General features: G+C 48.2%; 1 protein-coding gene across 1 annotated transcript; it reads left to right on the top strand.

Annotated features, from left to right (window-relative positions):
* The first annotated feature begins 17,474 nt into the window (after positions 1 to 17,474).
* On the top strand, positions 17,475 to 18,346 carry LOC100339349 (ubiquitin-conjugating enzyme E2 N-like). The gene has a single exon (XM_002721417.5). The coding sequence runs from the start codon at positions 17,475 to 17,477 to the stop codon at positions 17,937 to 17,939; it is 465 nt and encodes a 154-aa protein (XP_002721463.1). The 3' UTR covers positions 17,940 to 18,346.
* Positions 18,347 to 18,806: the final 460 nt, after the last annotated feature.

The following is an 18,806-nucleotide window of genomic DNA, read 5'->3' as shown; positions in this document are numbered from 1 at the left end:
ACTTGGGCCATCTTCCACTGCTTTCCCAGGCCATAGCAGAGAGTTGGATTGGAAGAGGAGCAGCCAGAACTAGAATAGGAACCCATAGGGGATGCTGGCACTGCAGGCAGGCAAAGACTTAGCCCACTACACCATAGCACTGGCCCCTGTTTTAACCAGTTTTAAGTGTCCAGTTCTGTGGCTTTAAATGTATTCACATTGTTGAACAACCATCACTACAATCATCTCCAGAGGTTTTCGTCTTCCCAAATGGACACTCTGTATGCATTAAACAGTTACTGTTTCCTTACCCACCTGCCAGCCCCCATTCCCCATTCTGTCTCTGTGCTGGGCACCTCCTATAAGCAGGCTCATACAGCATTTCTTCCTCTGTAACTGGCTTGGTTCACCTGGCGCGTGTCTTCAAGGTTCATCCACCGTGTAGCACGTGCCAGTATTCCCTGCCTTTCTCAGGCTGAATAGCATTACATTCCAAGATTGCTTATTCATCTTCCCCAAGATGGACTTGGGGTTCCTTCCATTTTTTGACTCTTGTAAATAATTCTGCTATGAACCTGGATGTCAGAATGCATTTCAGACCCTATTCTCACTCCTTTTGACTATATACCTGAAAGTGGAGTTGCTGGATGATATAGTAATCTCCCCCTCCCCAGCCCTGAATTTCTCTACTTGAGAGGCAGAAAGAGAAAATGAGCAAGACAGAGAGAGCCCCCATCCACTGATTCACTCCCCATTCTCCACAACACTTACTCCTTCCAACTCCTTCCCTTCCCCACCTCTGTCACTGGCTGTGCCCAAGCCAGGAGACAGGGCTGCAATCCAAATCTTCCACATCTCCCCTAGGCAGGCTGTCAAAAATGCTGTACCCATTCCAATGCCATCTAACACTGGCCACAATATAATGGTTTTTTGATATTGATCTGTGGGAGATCTTTGTATATTGTGGACACAAGTCCTTTATGTGTTTTGTACATTATAAATACATCTTGTACTCTGTAGTATGTCTTTTTTTAAAAAAAGATTTTATTTATTTGAGAAGTACAGTTATACACAATGAGAGGGAGAGGGAGAGACAGAGAGAAAGGTCTTCCATGCACTGGTTCATTCACCCATCTGAAGGCAGGAGCCAGGAGCTTCTTCCAGGTCTCCTATGTGGATGCAGGGGCTTCTACTGCTTTTCCAGGCCATAGCAGAGAGCTGGATTGGAAGAGGAGCAAACGGGACTAGAACCGGCACCCATATGGGATGCCAGTGCTGCAGGCAGAGGATTCATAGCACCAGCCCCAATAGTATGCTTTTTCACTCTCTTAATTCTGTTTTTTGATTAACAGAAGTTCCTAGTGTTAACATAGTTCAGTTTCACTGTTTCCCTCGAGTTTGCCTTTCTCACATTTTTAGCTCCATAACCTGGAAACTGAGGAGAGGACCAGGCTAGGATTCAGTTTGCAAACATGTCCACTGTGGATCAGCCTTCCCACCTGTCCGTGTGAACTACCACCTGGTGGGCAGGTGACCAGACAGCACCAGTGGGGGAAGGGCAGGTAACCAGACCCCCTGCCCTAGCTCACTGCCTTCCACGGCACTGGCTATGGCCCTGGAACAGCTTCTGAGGAAAGCTGAGGCCGTCTGTGTGCGCTTGTGTCCCCAGGGTGTGAACAGGAGTCAGCCTGCATAGACATCAGGCCTGACCCCTGTCTCCCACTCCCCAACTCAGCAGAGTCCTTTCTCCCAAAGGTCCCAGTGGACAGGCCCAGGACAGCAGGTGTAGAATCCTTTCTGCCTTTGAGGTGCCTTGAACTGCCAACCTTGGGGCAGCTGCGGAGTGCGTGTGGGTTTGGCTGAAGGCACAGAGCAGGACCTGGGTGTCTGTATTTCTGTGTGGCTGGTCTGGGCCCCCTCGCAGCAGCCTGGTGGAGGGTGTCCCCTGAGGACACCCCCAGATCTCCCTTCTCACGCTGGCCTAGGCACTCTTCTGCTTCTCCCCTCCTCCCGTACCCCCACCTCCTGTCAGAGCAGCCAATCTGCAGCTGAGAGGAACCAGATGTCCCCAGTGGGCCGGAAACCCCGCACCCTCCCTGCCAGCAGCGGCTCCAAAGCCACTCTTAAAAGGCAGGGGTACCTGGTGGTGGGGGGTGGGGAGGCAGGAAGGGAGCTGGGGGAAAATTAGACAAAGGAAGACCCCATAAAACCAGCAGCACGTCTGTGATCACCAGGGCCCTTTGTTTAGAGCGAGTTTAAACAAGTTGTGATCCTTTGCGAGGAAGGCCATAAACCCAAGGGAAAATAAAAGTGTTTACGGCAAGAGGGACCAGGTGCTGTGGGGACTGGCTCAGGCGGGGGTGGGGGTGGGATGGGGGTGGGGGAAGCATTCTCCTGGGGCTGAGCCAGCCCCAAACATCACAGACACGGATGGTGGTCAGGGATCTGGGGACAGTGCCCACCCCCACTTCTGGGGAGGACCCCATATTCCATTCCGGTGCCAGGCTCCATGTCACCTGGACAGGCACTGCCCCGGGCGGGAGATCTCACAGCCCCGCTCTCCTGCCGAGTGGACCTGATGGGCGGCCGTTGTATAGCTCCAAGAAGCGCCTCCTGGGACGGGGCAGCTGGCCTCAGGCAGGGCGGCTTCAGGTGGAACGGGAGCATTTATAACAGTCAGGTCCTGGGGTGGTTTTACAGACATGGCAGCATGTGCACTCCTGCCCTGATCTGTCCTCTGCCCCACTGACTAGGGACATCCCACAGTCGTTCATTCATTCAGCAAATGTAATGGGAACCAATGTGAGGCCAGACGCTCAGGGCAGGGGCTCCAGGGGAGGGGCTACCCTCCCTGTTCTACACGTGGGTCGAGGGGCAGGTGTTGTGCAGCAGGGGAAGCCACCACTTGGGAAGCCCACCTTCCACATCACAGTGCCAGTTTGAGTCTGGACTCCTCTGCTCTGATCCAGCTCTCTGCTCAGGTGAATATTCTTGGAGGCAGCAGATGAGGGCTCAAGTGTTTGGGCCCCTGCCACTCATGGGGGACACTCAGATGGAGTTCTGGGCTCCTGGCTTCAGCCTGCCCTATTCCAGGCTGCTGTGAGTATTTGGGGGGTGAATCAGCACGTGGAAGATCTTCCTCTCCATCTCTGTACATCTCTGCCTTTCAAATTAACAATCTAAGGAAACCTTTGAAAAATAAAAGTAGGGCAACTTGGGGGGATGGCCAACGATATTCTCAGGACTCATGGTTTTTAAGTGATTTCTTGTCCCTAAGAGCGACGCCTTTGGAGAGTGGCAGCCCGGAATGAAACCAATGCGCTGCCTGGGAGCACGCTGTGCTGAAGTTGTCACAGCATGACTTGTGGCTTGTCCCCAGCAAGAAATGTGCCCAGACTTTTCTGCCAAAAAAAGATCACACCCATGCTAACCAGGACAAGGAGCAATCAGAGGCACATGTGTGGGAGATGCATCGAGTTCCCTTACCCCCTTAGAATATTGGTGTGGCTCTTGAGCTCGCAACATCTGTCAAAATGGTGCAGCCAGTACCCCGTCTAAAGAAGCAAGTCCAAACAAGAATATCTCTCCTGGCACTCACACATTCACTGCTTGGAGCAGCCTCTCCAAAGAGAAGAGCGTGGCCCTGTCATACCCAAGGTGCTTTCCTCAATCAGAGAGCAAGTGAGAAAACAGGCAGAGGGGCCTGCTCCAGCCGCGATGCCCTTCTTCCTAGGGTTTGATTCCAAACGTATTCCAGCCCAAGCTCAGCTACTCTGGTGACCTCCCCGGGACCGTTTCCTTACTGGTACCATCGGCTGATTTATGAGCTCCGAGTTCCTGCAACAAATAAGATTCTAAGCCATAAAGCGGCCTGATAGATTGTCCTGATAGGAAGCACATGAAGTGTTTGGCAGCCGCTGAGCTTCGGTTGATGTGTGCTGTTTATGGAGACCTGGAGTCAGAGGCTCTGGTCGCTCTGTGTTCTCCCACCTTGATGCAGCCATCTCTACACGCCCAAAGCTCAGCCACCTGGGAGATGCCTCAGGGCAGCCCTTCCTGCTCTCTGTAAGATCCCAAGGGTGCAGGAAGCTTCATCCCCCAGGGTGCTGGCTGCTCTCCTACTGCCTTCTTTGAGATGGGTCCTGTGGGTTTCCCTGCTGCTGTCCTGAATGCAGAAGTGCTCGCATTGTCCCCCACCATGATGACAGCCATTGCTCCAGGTGGCTCTCAGGCAGACAGCTACCTGGGAGGGCAACAGCTCTCAGAGAGCTGGTGCCCCCAGAGAAGTGAGGACATAGAGCTGGTGACCCAGAGCTGGTGCCCCCTCCGTCGTGAAGGAGCCATGCTTTGTGAGAGGATAAAGCGGGGGGCACAGAGAGGGCTGAGCTGTGACATCAGGGGGGAGTTGAATCCCATCTCTGCTACTTAGTGAGTGGATGGGTGAGTTAACACAGCTGTGCCTCTGCTTTTTATCTGTGAAATGAGGATAATCAAAGGCTGGATTGTGTTAGGAGGATTTCACGAGATGATGCAGGCAAAACTCCCTGCATTATGACTCCTTTCTCTTTTTTTTTTTTAAGATTTATTTATTTATTTGAAAGTCAGAGTTACACAGAGAGAAGAGAGGCAGAAGAGGGGGGAGGGGAGTGAGGGAGAGAGAGGGAGAGAGAGAGAGAGAGAGGTCTTCCATCCAATGGTTCACTCCCCAATTCGCCGCAATGGCGGAGCTGTGCCAATCCAAAGCCAGGAGCCAGGAGTTTCTTCCAGGCCTCCCACACAGGCATAGGGGCCCAAGGACACGGGCCATCTTCCACTGCTCTCCCAGGCCACGGCAGAGAGCTGGATGGGAAGTGGAACAGCCGGGACTCAAACCGGTGCCCATATGGGATGCCGGCGCTTCAGGCCAGGGCATTAACCCACTGCACCACAGCACCCACCTCCATTATGACTCCTTTCTTCCCTTTCCTCTTCTCCCTCCCTCTCGCTCTTCCAGGGCAGCAAAATGTAGTTTTATTTTGTTGTCATGAATTGTGAAAAATGAAAAATTGCCATCACAAAAGTACCAAACCCAATAAATGAGCTCTTCTTGTTTACTTATTCCTTTGCCCATGGAATGCAGTTTCACTACCCCAGATATCCCAGTTGGAACTGGTTTGGGACTTCCAGTTCCTTCATGTAGTGTCAACCGTGTGCCAAGCTCCAGGGCAGAATGAATGAATGACATGGCCCTTAACCACAGGCGAGTGAACATAGATGCAGATAATTTCAGCAGAGCAAAGGATTTGGGGTCTATAGTGGAAGAGTGCTTTGCCTCCCTTGTGGGTGGAGTTGGAGGGAACGAGGTTCCTAGCTAGATAAGTCTTCTAGAGAAAGTGGTGCCTTCTGTAGTGAGTAAATATTAAAATATCAGCACATGAAAATTGCATATCAAAAGTAACTTAGATATAATTGGTGGTGGGTTCAATGCTAATAACGCTTTGCATAAGTTCTCTAGACATTTTTGAAGTGTCTATTTGTGAAACTCCACAGATGAGGAGATTCAATGCCTAAAAATGGACAAGAAAGGATTTCTTCCTCCAACGAGCTTGAATTCTAATAGGCAAGCCAAACTCTATGATCACAGTAGGTGACACTATGCTGGCAGGACTCCTACACAAAGGGTGTACGGAAACCGTGTGGCTCCTCATGTATAAGTGTCTTGGTTTTGAGCCACTAAGTCATCTGAGCGGTCTCCCTTCTTAGCAGGTCTGTGTTCCCTTCCCGGCCCTATACCTGAAATACTGGGACTGCAAAATCTGCTCTTTGATGGGTGGCATTGACAAGTCTGTTTGTGAAGCTTGTAACAGTGCTCCACAGAGGAGCACGGTGCTGTCCAGAGCATTGCCTGGGCCGTGGGTCCAGGCTGGGCAGTTTGTGGGAGAACGGTGGATGTGTGGAAGGAGGTTTCAGGTGCAGAAGTAACTTCTCAGGTTGGCTCCATCCCCTGCTCCCCCCCAACTTCTGCATTGGCCTTTCTTTCCTCAGCCTCCTGTGAGAATCCCAGGTTGATATTGCATGGGGGATTTGCTCCAGAGGGAAAGAGGGAAGTGAGGAAATCCCGCATTTAGTGAGCACCTGCTGAAAGCCAGGCATGTCGTGTTGAATGGTGACAGGGACCCTGGAGTTTGGCATGATCTTTCTTCCATATGGGGAAACTGGGGCTTGGAGGAATCTGTGGCTGGAATCAAGCCTGGACCCCACTCACACACTCTGCTCTCTGTGCACCTGTGTTCACTAAGCCAGGGAATGCTGTATTTGATGCCTGAGAAATCAGCTGGCCAGTGAAAGGTGAGGATCAGCCATTCTCTCCTCATGATGGCACAGGGTGTAAGCTTCAGCTTTATACTCAATCCAACACAGATGTGTCCTGGCGCACAATGCAATGTGTTTGTGGATGCTAAGAATAAAAAGTATTCTTCAAGGACAGCTTACGTTTGCCAGGGAGTGACTCAAAGAGGAGGCGAGGGAGGGTGGGGGCACTCAGAGAGCCCTGGGAGCTGATGGTGGCTGCCCTGTTATGCAGCGTGTGGACCCCAGGAGGAGACTGGGGAGGCGACTGCTGGGAAGGAGCTGAACCACTCATGGCACAATTCCTGGGGGAGGCAGTGGGGAGCCACAGAGACCTGGCCATGTAGGAGCAAAGGGTTAGGGGCACGAACTCTGTAACACACAGCCTGAACCAAGCCTTGGCTGCACCACTTTCTAGTCCTGCAGCTATGGGACTCCCACATTAGTGACTAAGGTGCAGGTGTGATTGTATGCGTGTTGTCATGATGACCCAGCCCTTCATGGGTTACTCACACCTCCTCGTTCTGCAAGCAGGTGGCTGGACAGGATGGGGGAAAGCAGCTGGGTGCATTTAGACTTTCTTTTAATGTACATTGAATTATATGCCAAGCCGTTAACTTGCTGCATATTTCCTTCAAGTTCATGTGTAGGTAGTGGCTCTGCTCTTCTGGTTGCACCCGCCAGAGTGTGATGGTTGGAGGAGCTGGGTGCTCTTTTCCTGGCTATTGTATGTCCTCTCCTGGCTGGTGTTATCCCCTTGGGCCCAACGGGCTTGTGGCCACAGGGGTTGCAGGGACCAAAGAGAGACAAGCATCAGGAGCAGTTGGCACCTGCAGTCCAGTGCTCAAGTCTTTGAAGCGCTGCAGAGCAACTTTCCTGAGTCTGCTTCTCTGGAAATTTGTCATGTGAGTGTTCCGGCTGCAGCCTTTTCGCTGGCTGAGAGGGGAGGGGGAGGATGGAAGAGGGAGAGTTGGAGGAGGAGGGGTGGGAGGCAGAGAGGGAAAGTGCCAGATAACATCAGCGCATGGAGTTTTCCGGGCTCTCTTGGTCCTTAAGGCTAGCCAGACCCTCTTTGCCTGGCCTGTGACCTGCCGTGGTTCTAGGCCAGGCTTCCCAGGATCACCCACGTTAAGCTGGCTGCCTGTGATTTAAGACTGCGTTATCTCCCGATGGGAGGAGGCCAGAGACCCGCCTGGTTGCCTTGCAGGGCTTGCTCAGCCCTGGGACCCATCTATTTGTGTAAGATCCTTGCATGGGTCAGGTTCTGTGCCAAGCCCCAGGTACTGTGCTGGTGAGCTAGAGAGCCCCCGGCTTCCAACCCTGGCCTCCTCTGCCACGGAGCTAGTACTGCTGTCTGCCTCGCTTGAGTTCCTGAGATGCTAGAGTGTCTTGATCAGAGAGAATAGAATGACCCCGTATAGCCACCCCCAGCTTCCTCAGTTGTCAGGTTTGCTTCATCTTCTCTGGTGCCCCCATCCCACCCCTACCCAGACAGCTCATCATTTGTAAATACTTCAATAGTAATTCTAAGCAATAAGGATGCTTAGAAAGGAGCCATGCATTGTCTTGCCTGAAAATGAGCAATAATCCTCCAATAGCATTCCACACCCAGTCCATGTTCACATTTGCCGATTGCAGCTTGCTTACTTGAGTAGGGATCAGCATAAGGTCCATGAACTGGGATATGTGCCTTGAGCATCTTGGAAGCTACAGAGTTTCCTCGCCACGCTTCTCACTCTGGCTCTCAGAAACTGAGTTGCTTCTCCCTTAGTGTCCCTCACAGGTAGACTTTGCTGATGGGGTTCCTGTGGTGACCTTTGACATGCTCTCCCAGGGCAGGTGTTGTGGTATAACAGGTTAAGGTGATGCTGGCATCCTCTATTGGAGCCCAGATTTTTAAGTCCCAGCTGCTCCACTTCTGACCCAGTTCCCTGATAACGCACCTGGGAAGCAGTAAATGATGGCCCAATTCTTGGGTCCCTTCCATACCAATGGGAGACCTGGATGGAGTTCCACGCTCCTGGCTTCAGCCTGATCCAGCCCCACCCATGACTGGCATTTGGAGAGTGAACCAACAAATGGAAGACTTCTGTCTCTTTCTCTCTCCCTCTGTCACTCTGCCTTTCAAAGCAATCAACCAGTTTTTAAAAAGTGTGTGTGTGTGTGTGTGTGTGTGCACATGACTGGAAAACTTCTTCGGAGGTGGTGCCTCTTTGCACTCTGGGAAGCATGTTTTCCTGTGTCTCTCTGTATCCTGTTGTCAGCCTCTGCAGGTTGATGCTTGGCCCCATCCATTCATGTGGAAGTGCCAACAGTGCTGCTCAATTCACTCATCCCATCTGCATCTCTTAGCTGCAATTATATAAACCAAAGCTTCCCTCATCCTCAACTCCTGGGTCCAGATCATATAGAGAATGAGGCTCAAATGCTTGACCTTTCCCTTGATTTACCAGCTCAGAAAGTAATAAAGATTTGGTTCCTTAGCATCATTCAAAGATATCAAATAAGAGAATCTTCAGAAGTCTCCCTTTGCTCTGCTTTTCAAGTAAATAAATAATCTTTAAATTTTTAAAAATTATTTTTCATTTTTGTTTGAAAGAGAGACAGAGTCTTTCTCTTTCTCTCTCTCTCTCTCACACACACAGACACACACACACACATAGACACACACACACTGCACACAGATCTTCCAGTTCACTCTCCAGATACTCACGCAGCCAGGGCTGGGCACGGCAGAAGGCGAACCCGGTCTCCCATGTGCACGACAGAAACTCCACCACATCTGCTGCTTCTCAGGATGTGCATTAACCAGAAACTGGAATGGGAATCAGAGCTGAGATTTGAACCCAGGGATTCATGTGGGTTCTGATATGGGATGCAGGCATCCCAAGTGGCATCTTGAGACCTTGTCAGCTTTTTTGTTTTCTGGTATGAGAAAATATGGTTTTCTGTCCCAGACCTGCATCCAAGGATGAGTGGTTGCTTTGAGTGGGGAATGCAGTGTAGATAGCTGGAGCTGAGAATTGGGCCACACCTCTGGTGCATCACCACTGGAAGGCTTGCAGGCTGGGAAATGCCCATTTCTTACTAAAGACAAAACTTATCATAAGGTGTTACTCTGGGGGGCCAGTGCTGCGGCATAGTAGGTTAAGCCTCTGCCTGTGGTGCTGGTGTCCCATATGGGTGCCAATTTGAGTAACAGCTGCTCCACTTCCTACCCAGCTCCTTGCTGATGGCCTGGGAAAGCAGTAGAAGATGGCCCAAGGGCTTGGGCCCTGCACCCGGGTGGGAGACCTGGAAGAAACTCCTGGCTCCTGGCTTTGGATTGGCCCAGCTCTGGCTATTGCAGCCATTTGGAAAGTGGACTAGCACATAGGAGGCCTCTCTGTCTCCACCCCTCTCTGTGTCTGTAAATCTGCCTCTCAAATTAAAAAAAAATGTGATTCTGATGCTTCAGTTCAGACACAGGATTACGGGAATATACTGAGCTTCCTCCACCCACCAGTGTCAACCACAGGGAAAAACTCTCCTATACAGCAACACAGTTATTCATTTGATTTGCCCTACTATGCACAGAAGACCATCCCAGAGCAACAATACTGAGGAACACCATGATGGCTGCAAACCCCATGAGACTTGCTTTGCAGTTCTTTGTCCCTAGGGTCTAGACCTCAGAGCACCAGCAGTCACACAATGATGCTGTCCAGTCACTTGCAATCCCTCCTGTCTGGGTGGCTGCACACTGGGGCTCATTGCTTTCCTTTCCTTTTCAGATTGTAGGCATTGCTTTTTGATCTAATTTTGCTTTGCAATTATGCAATTATGCTTTGTAATTATGCACAATTTTACTGGTTCCCAAATAAAATCTATAAAACTTGGCACATCCAAATTCTGTTACCTCAGTGTCTGTTAGCTGAGAGAGAGAGAGAGAGAGAGAGAGAGATCTTCTATCCACTATTTCACTACCCAGATGGCCACAATGGCCAGGGTTGGGCCAGGCCAAAGCCAGAATCCAGGAGCTTCTTCCAGGTCTCCTATATGAGTGGCAGGGACCCAAGCACTTGGACCATCTTCCACTGCTTTCCCAGGCCATTAGCAGGGAGCTGGATTAGAAGTAGAGCAGCTGGGACGTGAACCTGTGCCCACATAGGATGTTGGCACCGCAGGCAGCAACTTTACCTGCTATGCCATAATGCTGGCCCCACTTCCATATATTTTTATGAGAGCTTTATTGAGATAAAATGTACTTATCATAAAATTCATCCTTTAAAAATGTTTGTTTGCAGTGGGGGTTGGTGTGGGGTGGGTGTAGGGGATTGACCCCAACATTTGGCCTAGCAGTGCAAGTGTCCATATTCCAGTTGGAATGCCTGAGTTAAATTCCTGGCTCCAGCTTCAGACTTCAGCTTCCTGTTAATGCAGATTCTGAGAGGCAACGGGCATGACTCAAGTGGCTGGATCCCTGCCACCCATGTGGGAGACCCAGGTTGAGTTCTAGGCTCCCACTTTGGCCCCAGCACAGTTCCAGCTGTTGTGGGCATTTGGGAAGTGAACTAGTAGATTGGAACTCTCTGTCTGTCTGTGTTTGCCTCACAAATTGAAAGTAAATAAATAAATAACGCGTGTGTGTGTCTTCTTAAACAGCAGTGTATAATAAATGCTTTGCTCTATCTTGCTTGTTGTACTAATAGTTCCTAAAAATGCCCCCGTTAGTATATAGAGATCATTCTCATTCATTTGCACAATTGCATTGCGTGAAAGTACCATAACATGTTTAGGCAGTGCCCTGTTGATGGACACATGTGGAACATTTTCAGATTTTTGCTCTTACAAATAATGTATACACATTTTGGTATTTTGGCCAATGCATCTGTGGCACAAATTTGTAGAAGGGAAATTGCTGGATCACAGGGTAGATGTGTTCCTAATTTTTCTAGACATTGCCCAGTTCCCTCCCCACTGCACATAGATAAGGCTGGTGACCTCACGTCCTTACCGGCTTTGTATACTGTCAAATGACTGCATCTTTGCCAAGCAGCTAGCAGAGGTGGTGTATCTTGGTGTGACTTCTTGTTGGATTTCTTTCTAGAAGAATGGATTATGCCTGGGAATTAAGCGCAATTTGCATTGCCTTTCTGTATTATGTCTTAATTGACCATCCATTTTCCTACAGTTTGTAAATCACTCTCTGATATGGGCATAAAGATCTTTCCTAACTTTCTCAACTTGTAATGTCATGGAAAAAAGTATGCTGGGGGCTGGCACTATGGCACAGTGGGTTAGAGTCCCAGACTGCAGCTCCAGCATCCCATATGGGCATTTGTTCGAGTCCCGGCTGCTCTACTTCCAATCCAGCTCTCTGCTAATGCTCCTAGGAAAGCAGCAGAGGATGGCCCAAGTCCTTGGGACCCTGCATCTACATGAGAGGCCTGGCCTGGAAGAAGCTCCTGGCTTCGGCCTGGCCTTGCTGCAGCCTTTGTGGCCATTTAGAGAGTGAACCAGTGGCTGGAAGCTCGCTCTCTCTCACTCTCTCTCTCTCCTTTCTCTCTGTAACTCTGCCTTCAAATAAATAATAAATTAATATTTTAAAAATAAATAAATTCCCATATATAGTTGCATTTATTTATGGATTTTTGTCTTCTTGTGCATTGGTTTGTCTACCCTTGGGTCAATATTCAACAGTTTTAACTATAGAAACTTTGTTACACATTTGAATGTGAGATCATCCCTTATTCCTTCCATTGCTGTTCTTTTCCAGGATTTTCCTGGTTCATGCTTGTGTGTAATCATATTTTTTAAGTTTTCAGAAGGATTTATCTTAGTGCAATAAAAGTGTGTAGAGCCTGAATTTGTTTGGATCCTCATTCAAAACAATCATTTTTCAAAACATTGGGGGGCAGGTGTTCAGCACAGAGCAAGCCACTGCTTGGGACACCCATATCCCATATCAGAGTCCTTGGAATTTCGATTCAGTTTCTTGCTAATACACATCATGTGAGGCATCATAAGATGGCCCAAGTATGTATGTTCCTTCCACCCATGTGGGAGCCCCAGATGTAATTCCTGGCTCCTGGCTTCAGCCTGGCCTAGCCCTGGCAGTAGTGGGCATTTGGGGAGTAAACAAGTGGAATGCAAGAGCTCTCTCTCTGTCTCTCCGCCTTTCAAAAAACAAATAAATAAATATTTAAAGCAATAAAAATAAAGGTTTTTATCAAAGTCAAAGAAATGTCCATACTGACCATTTATTTGATAAAATTAAGGAATTGCCATTTTTTGGTGTTTGATAATAGCATTGAGGGCTGTGTGTGTGTGTGTGTGTGTGTGTGTTTAGCCCTTATCTTTCAGAGACACATAGCGAAGTGGTCACAAATTGAGTCATGATTTACATTTGTTTCTAAGTAATCCTGGTGGGAGGCTGAGGAGAAGACACAGACGGCACAAGATCGGCCATAAATTGATCATTATTGAAGCTGGGTAATGAGTACCTGGGGCTCATCTCACCGTTCTATTTACCTTCACGTGCGTTTAAAATTTCCCACAATAAAAAGCTTAAAAAAAGAGAAAGGGGATTTAAGTTCTGAAGGTTTTGGAATATGAAGCAATAGAGGACTTCTCTTATCAGATTTAGCCAGGAGTGGGTGCTTTGCACAAGGACCTTTGCAGGCAGACAAGGGCACAATGGGCAGAAAATCCTTGCCACAGTCGCCAAGGACGAATCTGGCTCAGGGCCAGGGAGACCTGCTGACCCTTCTCTCCATTAAACATTTACCTGGGACTGAACTATATCCTTCAAGCAGACTTAAAGGTCCAACCTAGGTGTGCCCAGATTGATGTGCCGGCTGAGTTCCGGCAAGCACACCACCCTGCTTGCTTCAGGTCTCCTCCGAAATTTCCTAAGTGTTTCCAGAGAAATATGCTATCAATGTCACCTGTGGACTTCTTTTTCACTTAAGCAATGTGTCTTCTAGGTCACAGTCAATAGCTTCTGTAAGTTGCCCAATCCATATTCAGGCATTCAGTAAGGCGAATACTGAAAGCAGCACTCGGGCCTTCTGCCTGGTGGACTCTGGGGAGTTTGTAGGCTGAGGACTGGAGGCGGGAGCTTTGCTCGTCGGGAGTCGTGGCTTTCCCAGTCCTTTTCAGAGCATAAGAGATTGTGTGAGAAAAACAAACACATGGATAGGCCTGGGGAGATGGGGTTATGGAAGGGCTCCTTTTAAAATTCAACACTGGGTTCGCGCATTACCTGTTAAATATTAATAGACTTAGCTATTTTGAAAAAAGCATCCCTGTATTGACTGAAGGCAACGGTAGAGGTACAGGTGCTGTGACCCAGAAATGCAGCTTCAGAGAATTGTGTGCGCAGTACCTACACCTGGGCACAAGCACAGAAGGTACATCAACAAGCTTGTTCACAGCAGCCAAGACTACCAGCGATGCAAAGGTGCAGCAGCAGCTCCGTGCTGCCTCTGCTGTGAAGAGTGATGTCTCAGATAACACACAGCTGCGAGGGTGGATAAACCACAGCTACGCGCATTAACACGGATGCGTACTGCCACAGGGCTGTGGGTAGAAAGAAGCAAGACAGGCAAGAACACATCCATTTTATTTACAAATTGCTACTAAAGATGAATACCTAGGTGGTTTTTTAAAAAATATTTTATTTATTCAAGATGTAGAGCCACAGACAGAGGTAGGGAGAGACAGAGAGAAAGGTCTTCTATCTGCTAGTTCACTCCCCAGGTGATCGCAACAGCCGGAGCTGAGCTGATCTGAAGCCAGGAGCCAGGAGCTTCTTGCAGGTCTCCCACACAGGTGCAGAAGCCCAAGAACCTGGGCCATCTTCTATTGCTTTCCCAGGCCATAGCAGAGAGCTGGATTGGAAGTGGAGGAGCTGGGACTTGAACTGGCATCCATATGGTGCCGCAGCTGGAGGCTTAGCCCAATACGCCACAGCACTGGCTGCTACATAGGTGTTAAAACTACCACAGACACAGGGGAAAATAGGCAGGTGTCAAACTTTACAATCAACTCTAAAGGATGTGATCATCACAGAAGACAGGATGGGGGCTATTGTGATGGGCAGGGAGCTACACGGGAAAAGACTCGGAGGAATATCTGGGTCTGGAAATGTGCTATTTGTTGGACTAAATTGTGAATGCACAGCCATGCAATAAACATTATTTATTAAAATGAACATTGGTTATATGTACTTTTAAAAAAGATTTATTTATTTGAAAGAGCCAGAGAGAGAGAGAGAGAGAACAAGAGAGAGAGATCTTCCACCCACTGATTCACTCCCCAAATGGCCTCAACAGCAATGTCCAGACCAAAGCCAGGAGTCCGGAACTCCATCTGGGTCTCCCACATGGGTTCAGGGTCCCAATCACCTGGATCACATTCCACTGCTCTCTTTGGCACATTAGCAAAGAGCTGGAAAGAGAGTGGAGCAGCCGGGACTAAAACTGCTGCTCATTGTCGTAGATGGGGAACCTAGCCTGCCGCACCACAACCACCAGCCCCTGGCTGTATGCACTTTTTCAGGTGTTCGACATTTCTCATTTTGAAAAGCCAAAAGGGGAGGGAGTGGCATGTGACAAGACTCTCATGTCCCACATCAGGGAGCCTGGGTTCAATACTGGCTTCTGGCTCCTGACTCCGGCTGCCTGCTACTGCAGACCCTGCATGGCAGCAGTGATGGCTCGAGTGGCGGGGTCCCTGCTACCCACACGGGAGACCTGGATTTGGCGCTCTCTCTCTCCCGCTCAAAAAGAAAAAAAAGAATCTTGTGCCAAATGGAATTAAAAGGTTAAAACCTTAACAGGTTTGAAAAGAGTAAAACATTAAAGATAATGAAAGGGCTTTAAAAATGTATGGGAAACATGATTTTTGGTGTTGTCTTGAAATGAAAATAGATCATGTGTAATTATCTGTCAGACCACAAACTGCTGAATCATCTAATTCACACTTCAAAGCGACATGCTGCAGAAGCAACAGCTAGATAGGAGTGTGGCAGGGCTTCGCACCGAATCACGGTTTGAAAACACACATTGGTGCATACCAGTTAAATTGTTCTTTGTGAAAGGAAAACATAAAATGGAGAAATGAGCAGCTTATGGAGAAAGAGTGAGATAGTTTTTTAAAAACACCCGTAAGGGGCTGGCGCCACGGCTCAATAGGCTAATCCTCCACCTTGCTGCGCCAGCACACCGGGTTCTAGTCCTGGTCGGGGCGCCGGATTCTGTCCCGGTTGCCCATCTTCCAGGCCAGCTCTCTGCTGTGGCCAGGGCGTGCAGTGGAGGATGGCCCAAGTGCTTGGGCTCTGCACCCCATGGGAGACCAGGATAAGTACCTGGCTCCTGGTTTCATTAGGCGCAGTGCGCCGGCCGCAGTGGCCATTGGAGGGTGAACCAACGGCAAAAGGAAGACCTTTCTCTCTGTCTCTCTCTCTCACTGTCCACCCTGCCAGTCAAGAAATAAAAAAAAAAAAAATTATTAAAAAAAGGGGAGGGTTGTGGGTGGGAGGGATGGTATGGGGGGGAAGCCATTGTAATCCATAAGTCGTACTTTGGAAATTTATATTCATTAAATAAAAGTTAAAAAAAAATACCCGTAAGTATATTGCTCTTTGTGCTTGGAAGGAAACTCGGCTTTTATTCAGTAAGTGCATGTAGTACAGCAGGCAGAGGGGACTTCTGGATAATGAGAGGAAGTGACGTCACTGCTACAGCCGGTGTGGCCTCTAGAGGCCCCTCTGGGTTAGCCCTGCTCCGGGTAGCTCTGGAGGTGCTCTCAAGAATCAGACTGCCCCAGCTATCATGCAGTTGGAAACCTGTGGAGGCCGTGTTCCTAGTTTTTACATTTATTGATACAGTCTGTAGCCTCTGCGTCATGGGTAATTGCAGAGAGCCGCGTGTCATGTACTTGGGGCTGGGGAACGAGAGCAGCTCACAGACACACCACTGCATTGTCAGCACAAGTAACAGACTGAGGACAGGGAATGAGCGAACGGGGCTGGGAACAGTAGACTGGCTTCAGCACTCGTACTGGGCTGGCCGCTTTTGCGTGTAACCTCATACGCTAGGACTGGCATAGCATGGGCAGCCGTGGAATGATGGCCTGCGAACTCTTGCACAGATGAGGAAACTGGTGTTCAGAGCGGTAAAGGAACCTGAGCAACTAAGCCACAGAACCAAGGGAGAAGTGTTCATTGCAACCCAAACTACGAATTGTGGGGTAGCCGTTCTGGAAGAGAGCATTAGGCCACAGCTTAGAATGCTTGCAATGCCATATCAGAGTGCCTGCGATTGCGTATCACCTCTGCTTCTGATCCCGCTCTCTGCTAATGCGCCTGGGAGGCAGTGGAGGATGGCCCACCCATGTGAGACACCCAGATGGAGCTCCTGGCTCCTGGCTCCGGCCTGGCCCAGCCTTGGCTCCTGCAGACGTTTGAGGAGTAAGCTAGTGCACGGAAGAATCTCTGTTTCTCTCTTTCTGCCAGTTATTCTGCTTTTTAAACAAACAAATGAATAAAAATTTTTAAAAAGAAGTATTAGTGAAGATGAAAAATTAATTTAAAATGTGAATTGCAATAATAGACAAGGTATCAAGGAAACAAATCTGCTTTAATGAATATATTTTTTTAAGGATTTATTTTATTTATTTGAAAGACAGAGTTACAGAGAGAGGTAAAGAAGAGAGGTCTTCCATCCGCTGGTTCACACCCCAGATGGCCGGAGCTGCACCGATCCAGGAGCCAGGAGCTTCTTCCACGCAGGTGCAGGGGCCCAAGGACTTGAGCCATACTCTACTGCTTTTCCAGGCCATAAGCAGAGAGCTGGATTGGAAGAGGAGCAGACGAGACTAGAACCTGAGCCCATATGGGATGCTGGCGCTTCAGGCCAGGGCTTTAACCCACTGCCCCCACAGCGCCGGCCCCTGAATATACTTATTTTAAATCAAGACTAAACACTTAGCTGAAGTAATCAAATATTTAAAATGTAATGCATTGTGGTTCACCTGATTTTAAGACTTACTGTATAGTTATGATAATGAACAAGTATGATACAGCAGCCCTCTGTTTCTACAGTTTTGCTTTCTATGGTTTGAGTTCCCCACAGTCAACATCAGTCCAAAAATATTAAATGGGGAACTCGGGATCTGACAAGATGGCCGGGCTGCCCTGCAGGATCATCAAGGAAACCCAGTGTTTGCTGGCAGAACCAATTCCTGGCATTAAAGCAGAACCAGATGAGAGCAATGTCCGCTATTTTCATGTGGTCATTGCTGGCCCCCAGGATTTCCCCTTTGAGGGAGAGACTTTTAAACTTGAACTTTTAAACTTCTTTCCAGAAGAATACCCAATGGCAGCCCCTAAAGTATGTTTCATGACCAAAATTTATCATCCTAATGTAGACAAGTTGGGAAGAATGTGTTTAGATATTTCGAAAGATAAGTGGTCCCCAGCACTGCAGATCCGCACAGTTCTGCTATGGATCCAGGCTTTGTTAAGTGCTCCCAATCCAGATGATCCATTAGCAAATGATGCAGTGGAGCAGTGGAAGACCAACGAAGCCCAAGCCATAGAAACAGCTAGAGCACGGACTAGGCTATGTGCCATGAATAATATTTAAATCGATCTGATCATCAAGTATGCATCACTTCTCCTGTTCTGCCAAGACTTCTTCCTTTTTGTTTATATTTAATGGACACTGTCTTAGAAATATTGTAGAATAAAAGCCCAGACATCTTCAGTCCTTTGGGAATTAAATGTACATTAGCAAATCTATGTCTTGTCCTGATTCGCTGTTGTAAAGCATGAACAGAGGCTAGAAGTGTCATCTGGATTGTTGTGGAAATGTTTGAAAGCAGTAGCCCCTCTGCTTTTGTTCATTTCCCCTATCATGGTTTAAGTATAGAGCACTGTGAATGCAGGTAGGTGTCAGGGTTAGCTGCAGGGGTGTGGGTGTTTTTCTTTATTTTATTTTATTTTTTTGAGGGGGGAGGTAAGTTTTATTTTAATTTTATGGGCTCTTTTCCCCCCTTTTTATGGTGATCTAATTGCATTGGTTAAAAGCAGCTAACCAATTCTTTAGAATATGCTCTCTAGCCAAGTCTAACAATTTAGACTCTGTAGATGGCAAGCTTGATTGTTTGAACCAAAATGGAAACATTAAACAAACATCACAGCCTTCACTAATAACATTGTGATTTTGCTGTCAAGTATAGATTTCCCCCTTCAAAAAAGCTTGTGACCATTTTGTATAGCTTGTCTGGAAACCTCTGTAAATCTTATGTTTTAGTAAAGTATTTTTTGTTATTCTACTTTGCCTTTGTACAGTTTATTTTACTGTATTTATTTCATTTTCCCAGTGTGACAATCGTATTTAAAAATTAAAGCTCTGATGGAACATTCTGTTTTGGTTTTCACCATCTGATAAATTGAATGGCAAAAAGTAGATTTTGCCAGTTTTTTTCATTGATGCAAATTTATGTTACAG

The sequence above is a fragment of the Oryctolagus cuniculus genome, chromosome 9 (assembly GCF_964237555.1).
Source record: "Oryctolagus cuniculus chromosome 9, mOryCun1.1, whole genome shotgun sequence".
NCBI classification, from domain to species: Eukaryota; Metazoa; Chordata; class Mammalia; order Lagomorpha; family Leporidae; genus Oryctolagus; species Oryctolagus cuniculus.
The sequence above is the reverse complement of the archived record's forward strand: the minus strand, read 5'-3'. Positions and strand labels throughout refer to the sequence as shown.

What these genes read in the sequence shown, in the direction of transcription:
- LOC100339349 (XM_002721417.5), top strand. Translation starts at nt 17,475, where the DNA reads ATGGCCGGGCTGCCCTGCAGGATCATCAAGGAAACCCAGTGTTTGCTG.